Genomic DNA, 6,862 nt, shown 5'->3' with positions numbered 1-6,862 from the left:
AAATAAAAAAGTCTCAGGAAGAAAAATGTCTACTTCTTTTGTCATAACATCCCAGGAAAGGAGATAATTTAAACCCATTCACTCTTGTTCTGTGTCAATTATTTACAGCTTGTTTATTCTATACAAGTCAAAGGGAGAGGTGATTTGCTATTTCAACTAAGTCCCCAAGGGATATGAATAGAAATACCAAAGAAAAACACCAGTCATTAGAGTTCACTCTCAAATAAAATCAATTCTACACCCCCAGGTAAAATGGTAAAATGGTGCCCAAGTTTCATTCTCTACATCTGAGTTCTAAAAATTAGTTATCTTGTCAGCTGGGGGGTAGGCATAAGAATCAAAGAAATAGGTAATTTTCACATTTCCTGAGCTATCTGGGCTAGAAAGGATACTCGAGGTCCACCTACATATTTGCTTAGGGTTTTTAAGAAGAGAGTACTATCCTCTTTCCAGGTGTGGAAGAAAACCATGCCTACCCTGACCTGAGACAGGGCAGCTCTTAGCTCCTCACTGGCTGCCACCATGACTATTTGGCCTATATTCTCAGCTCTAAATAGGGCTTCCAGAAATAGTGCTATTTGTGAGCTAAAAGTTGTGAGCAGGAAAGTTGAAGCTCTTACACATGAGGAACCAACCACTAGCACCTTGGAACTGTTAAAATATTCTAAAAACAATCAGAGTAAACTTAAGAGGTTTGGAGGATACAGGAGACCTCAAGGATCTGCAAACTAACCATGGCTCAGCTTAGGGGCCAGGTATAACCAACTGATCTGGGGATCAGTGCACGATCTGGGGATCTGTCAAATACTTGCCTTCCAAGAAGTTTAGGATGGCTGCTTTTACTCCCTTAACTACAAATCCTAGGACCAAAAGAAGTGAGACAGGTGACCACAACATAGGTGACGCAATGGGCAAAGATAAGAGAGGACCTTGGCTGAGATCAACAGAGGATCTGGATTGCACAAAATTTGGAGCAAGTGCTTACTTACCTTATGGGATGCTCCCTTGTGCTGGGCCACACGTTTTGTATTCTTGCAACACTGTGTGGCAGATAGTTCTGCTACCCGAACCTGCCCATCACGGGCACACATAGCCAGAGTAGAATCACCACTATTAGGAAGGAACTTGGCCTGAGGTGTTAAGAATGAGAAAAAGGACACACAAAAGAAATGGAAGAGGTGAATCTGAGAGGGAAAAATGCACTGATCCCAATTTACCACCTTTTCTTACATGACAGCTGGAAACTTAGCTTTCCTACTCTTGTACAGCTTGCTAAGCCCAACTTCTTCCAGTAGTTAAAGGAAAGGGAGAGAAAAAATTTCCTCTGATGTAAGAGAGCATTTTGGTTGGCTCTGGAAGGTTGAACTGGTACATGATAAGTGCTCAGGTGAACTAGAGCTATACCTAGTAGAGGAGAAAAGTAAGCAGTAAAAGAGGAAAATCCACCTTGATTCAGAAAGCAAACAAATTTGTCATAAATAAAAAGGAAACTAGGGGGAAATTTGCTGGAGAAGGAAAGGGAACACACTTATGGATAAATGGCTAGTATCACTATGGTAGATGGAGTTGAGAAATAAAACTTCCACAGAGTAGTTAACGATATGAGCTAATATTTAGCAAATGTTTATTAAGTACCAGCCATAGTTCTAACTGCTTCACTTTTATAACTATTTAATCCTCATAACCCTATGTATTATTAGTCCCACTTTACAGATAAACTGAAGACAAAGGTAAAATAACTTGCCCAAGATCACAGAGCTAGTAAGTGGAAGGGCCAGGATTTGAACCTAGGCAGTTTTGTTCAAGAGCCTGTGTTCTTATACTATACTGCCTCCTACCAGTACCCATTTAATACCTTCCTGATGAGTTCCAAGCATCCTACCTATAACAAGGCTTCCAGTGGTCCTTATTTATGCTCAAGGAAACAAATGGTCGCCATGGGGTCTTTCAGTGTACTGAAGTCATTATGGAAGCCACAGTAGGGGCAAGTCCTGATGTCTAATCCCTACAACTCACTTCCAGCTCCCATTCCAGGAAGCCGCTCAGATTTGTCTAACTCATGCCTGATTCTCTCAGTTACTATTACGCTACCCTGCCTCACCTGGAAGACATTACTTTTGTGGCCACTTTCAAAGTCCAGTACTGGCTGCCGCCGCACCCAATCCCACACCACCACCTTCAGGTCATCGCTGCCACTGGCCAGCCAGGTGCCGCGCTGGTTAAAGTGCAGGGTATTGACACAACCAGTATGGCCCTCAAGCCCATGCTGCAGGCGGAAACGCTGCACAAAGACTCTTGCCCCACAAGCCTCATATACAAAGCGGGCACTTGAACCCAGCTCACGCTCCCGAAGGGCAGGAAGGGCTTGCCAGCGAGGTCGGGGTAGGGCTGATGTTTCCGATGACACCCAGTCCTCTAGGGCCCGCTCATCATCTGATGAGTCCTGGTCACGGTTGGCCCGCTTGCGCTGTACATGGCGTCGAGGCTGCTCTTCTTCCTCCTCTTCTTCCTCCTCCTCTTCCTCTGAGCGGTCATGGACTCGGTTTTCATCATTGATGGAGTAATGGCCAGTGTCCTCCATGCTGTCCGAGTCCTTGTCTTCACCTGAGCTCTCTGTGTCTGTGCCTCGACTTTCTGTGCTGGTGCGGTTGGGGCCACCATCATCCCCAGTCAAGCTCAAACTCAGGTCTGAGGCCTCCACTTCAATGCCTGAGGATGTCTCCCTCCCCTCTTCAGCTCCAGACATTTCCTCTGGACTGCTAGACAGGCTTCCTGCATGTTAGTGAGGAATGGGTGGGTGAGAGGAAAAATAAGGAACTAGGAGAGTGACCAAAAGGATTTTTCACCTTAGTCTAAGAAATCATCACATCAAAACACCAAGAAACGAACTTTGGTCAAAGAGTTTTCATTACAAATACATATAAAGAGTACCTTCTTTTTTTTTTTTTTTTTATTATTTTTTTTTTTGTAACTCAGCTTACTTACATCATACTTTGAAGGAGTACTTTCTGAGGGGAAATCATGTAAAGGACAAGAAACTGAAAAGTTTAAGATCAAAGCCACACACAAATAAAGGTACTTCAAAAATGAAGAATCTTGGGTCAGGCGTGGTGGCTCATGCCTGTAATCCTAGCACTCTGGGAGGCCGAGGCGGGTGGATCACTCAAGGTCAGGAGTTCAAGACCAGCCTGAGCAAGAGCAAGATCCTGTCTCTACTAAAAAATAGAAAGAAATGACCTGGCCAGCTAAAAATATATACATAGAAAAAATCAGCCGGGCATGGTGGCACATGCCTGTAGTCCCAGCTACTCGGGAGGCTGAGGCAGAAGGATCGCTTGAGCCCAGGAGTCTGAGGTTGCTGTGAGCTAGGCTGACGCCACGGCACTCTAGCCCGGGCAACACAGTGAGACTCTGTCTCAAAAAAAAAAAAAGAAGAATCTCATGACAGTCTCAGATTATAAGTGTTCAAGAGACAAAACATTGGTGTATTGTATGAAATGTGCCTTATACAACCTTAGGCTCTGTTCTGTTGGATGGGCATCCATTAGTTATAGCAAATAATTAAACAGAATATAAGAAAAAAGAACAGTCATCTCCAGCAAGAGCTAGCATAGCCACCTTCTTAAGGAAAGATGGAAAATAACTGATAAAAATCACTCACGCCTGTAATCCTAGCACTCTGGGGGCCGAGATGGGAAGATTGCTTGAAGTCAGGAGTTCAAAACCAGCCTGAGTAAGAGAAAGACACCCATCTCCACAAAAAATAGAAAAATTAGCTGGGCATGGTGGCACTACCATATAGTCCCAGCTACTCAGGAGGCTGAGGCAGCAGGATTGCTTGAGCCCCAGAGTTTGAGGTTGCAGTGAGCTACGATGATGCCACTGCGCTCTAGCCAGGGCAACAGAGCAAGGCTCTGTCTCAGGAGGAAAAAAAAAATTACTGACTTATGAATGTGGAGTTGAAGCATTTCCTACTTTGAGAAAGCATCTCTATACCTAGATTTAGACGTAAACCTTGGATTTATGTTTAAATCCTAGGTTTCTTCCCGTAAATTCCTAAAATCTACTAAGAAAGGAAGTTCAAGGGGTAAGTGGAAATTGTGATCATTTCAATGTGGTTCTCACTCCCCTTTTGCTAGTATGAATGTATTCTGACTTACTTCCATTAGTTTACAATTTTTAGTCTCTTTATTTAGACAAGGTTTTATGAGGAGGCATATATAAAACTGATAAAAAGCAGGGCTATTACAGTAGTGCCTGAGAAGAAAAGTTCAGTATATTCTAGGTCTGCTATGTTGGTAGTTAAATAACTGGGTCACTTTGCCCCATCCAATCTCCTACAATTAGGATACTGCATTCTCTTATCTAACAACAGCCAAATCACATTACAGTGAGCACTTGGGTAATATCCTAGGGCCAACACAACCACAACTTCCAACCTAAGGTCAAGGTGTGAAGAAAGGAAAGGGAGAATGAGGATTTTAAACACTGTTCAGGGCCTCCTTTCCTAAGATGGCTATAAATTTTATGCTGCCAGAAGTAAAAGCTGTTAGGAAAGACAGACAAGCTGTGTGTGACTCTAGTATGAGCTATTCAACTAAAATACCACACTGATATTTAAGGTTTCAAAGTTGGAACACCTTAATGCCTAGTCGTTTGGATTAGTGCAGTAATTTGTGAAGATCTCTGAAGCAATGGAAACTCTTTTCAATGAACTCTTAGGCAAAATCAAATTTGGAAAACAAACAATGCAAGTGCTTTGGTTCAAGTAGTGACAGAAGGTTGGGAGACACATAAACAGCTCTTATCAAAACAAAAAACCTCAACCAAGAGCAGTGTGAAAACAAGTGGGCTAGGGGCTAGGAGAAAACAGAAATTTGAACCTAAGAACCACATTTGTTGAGACTGTTATATATGCTGAGAAAGTTTAATAGCCGTGGTTTTTTAAAATGCAATTCTGCTTGCGCTTAAGGGTGATTAGAAGGGATAAATACCATACCTAACAGGTGTGTGGAGAAAGAAAAATACAACATCAAAATTACCCTTGTCACCTAGTGGTTAGGAAGAAAGAAAAAAAAATTAAAAAATCAAAACTACTAGCATTTATTGTTAAAATTATGATTAACAAATTCAGATGATTTTGGAGGATCTACCATATTAACATAAGGGCCAGAATGTATCACAAGCTCAGCAAGAGAGCCCCAACAGTCACTGACCAAGATCTAGCACAGGGGCTGGCAAATTTTCTCCGTAAAGGGTCAAACAGTAAAAATTTTAGGCTTTGCTAACCATATGGAACTCTGTCACAACTACTCAATTCCACTACATAGAACAAAAGCAAACCATAGACACTACACAAATGAATAGGTATGACTGTATTCCAAGAAAACTTTACAAAAACAAGTGACAGGCTGGATTTGGCCTACAGGCTATAGTTTGCCAATCCCTGATCTAGCTAATGGCCAACCTCCAAATCGATAGCATACCTCGAACTCCTCTAGAACCCTGTACCTCTCAACTAAGCCCAGTGAAAAATCTGAACCACTTTCCTTTACAAAAAATGAATGGTAGTGATAAGAAAATAACAAGGGGACAATAAAAAAGTATGTTGAAAATCTCACCTACTCTTCCTCAACTTCAATGCTCCACCAATCACATCAACTAAAATGTAGCCTATAATCCTGAACTTCAAAGTGCTAAGAAACACTAGACTCTGTGCTGCCCAACTATATCCATTTGAAGGAGATTTCTCTAGTTTAAAAGTTGGCTCAGCACTGGTCAAATAACTCAGGTAGCAGCTATAATGTATTAGAAACTTGGTATTCTACCTTCAAATCTGCCCTAGACCCAGTAATTTAACACTTGGCAGCACTGGCCCTGAAAAAACAAAGAGGGAAAGAAGGGAAGAAAAAGAAGGAAAGGCACGGAAGGGAGGAAGCCCTAATCCCAGTTGGTTTGGATTGCAACTTCATCTTTTACATAATATCTCTACCAAGCTATGACCTATCATGGAAAGGGACCTCTCAATATAACTGGGGAACTACATCTTCCTCAAAACTCCCTTGTTCCCACTACCAATTGGATCTTATTTTTCTTCTTTATTAATAGCATCTCCTAGGTTCTGCCCATTGTATATCCTTTCAGAATTCCAAACCACTTGACCTCTTATAAGTACAGCTCTGGGCAAGGCATGGTGGCTCACATCTGTAATCCTAGCACTTTGGGAGGCTGTGGCAAGAGAATCACTTGAGCCCAGGAGTTTGAGACCATCCTGGGCAACACAGCAAGACCTCATCTCTACAAAAAATTTTTAAAAAATTAACCGGGCATGTTGCCTGTAGACCCAGCTACTTGGGAGGCCAATGCAGGAGGATTGCTTGAGCCCAGGAGTTGGAGATTACAGTGAGGTACAATGATGCCACTGTACTCTAGCCCAGGCAACAGAGTGAAACCTTGTCAGAAAGGAGGGGAGGGGAGGGGAGAGGAGGGGAGGAGTACAGCTAGCTCTGTTATTGATCTTCTGAAAACAATCAGATAAAATTTGAAGGAGCGAAAGCGCCAGATAGCCCAAGATGTTTCCTGTGTGGTTTCCTATACTCAAAACAACATGGGAAGGGCTCCTTCCCTCTACTAAAATCCAGGTCTCCACTCTATCTTGGGGGGAGGTGGGGGAGGAGGAGAACCTCAGCTGACAGGAAAATTAGCTTCACCTTCATTTTGGCCCCTTACCATTAGCTAAGTCTGTTTTGCCATCTGTGCTGCTCCCTTTGCTGGACATCTTGAATGATGTTTGCTGTAGCCAGCCTGAATTTGGGAGAGGAAGAAAATAAAACAATTAGGAAACGACCTGGGAAAGATGACA

The 6,862-nt window shown here is 42.6% G+C and overlaps 1 protein-coding gene across 1 annotated transcript in view; it reads right to left on the bottom strand.

The window, feature by feature from the left end:
* DCAF8 (DDB1 and CUL4 associated factor 8) overlaps positions 1-6,862 on the bottom strand; it is a 74,447-nt gene that overhangs the window by 22,030 nt on the left and 45,555 nt on the right. The window contains exons 11-12 of the mRNA XM_012661846.1: positions 2,102-2,772; positions 990-1,130 (exon numbers count right to left, since the gene is read on the bottom strand). Of these exons, the coding sequence (XP_012517300.1) occupies positions 990-1,130; positions 2,102-2,772 (812 nt within the window). The remainder of the gene's footprint in view (positions 1-989; positions 1,131-2,101; positions 2,773-6,862) is intronic.

This window comes from Propithecus coquereli, unplaced genomic scaffold (genome assembly GCF_000956105.1).
Source record: "Propithecus coquereli isolate 6110/MARCELLA unplaced genomic scaffold, Pcoq_1.0 Scaffold74, whole genome shotgun sequence".
Classification (NCBI taxonomy): domain Eukaryota; kingdom Metazoa; phylum Chordata; class Mammalia; order Primates; family Indriidae; genus Propithecus; species Propithecus coquereli.
This window is presented reverse-complemented; position numbering and strand designations above follow the sequence as displayed.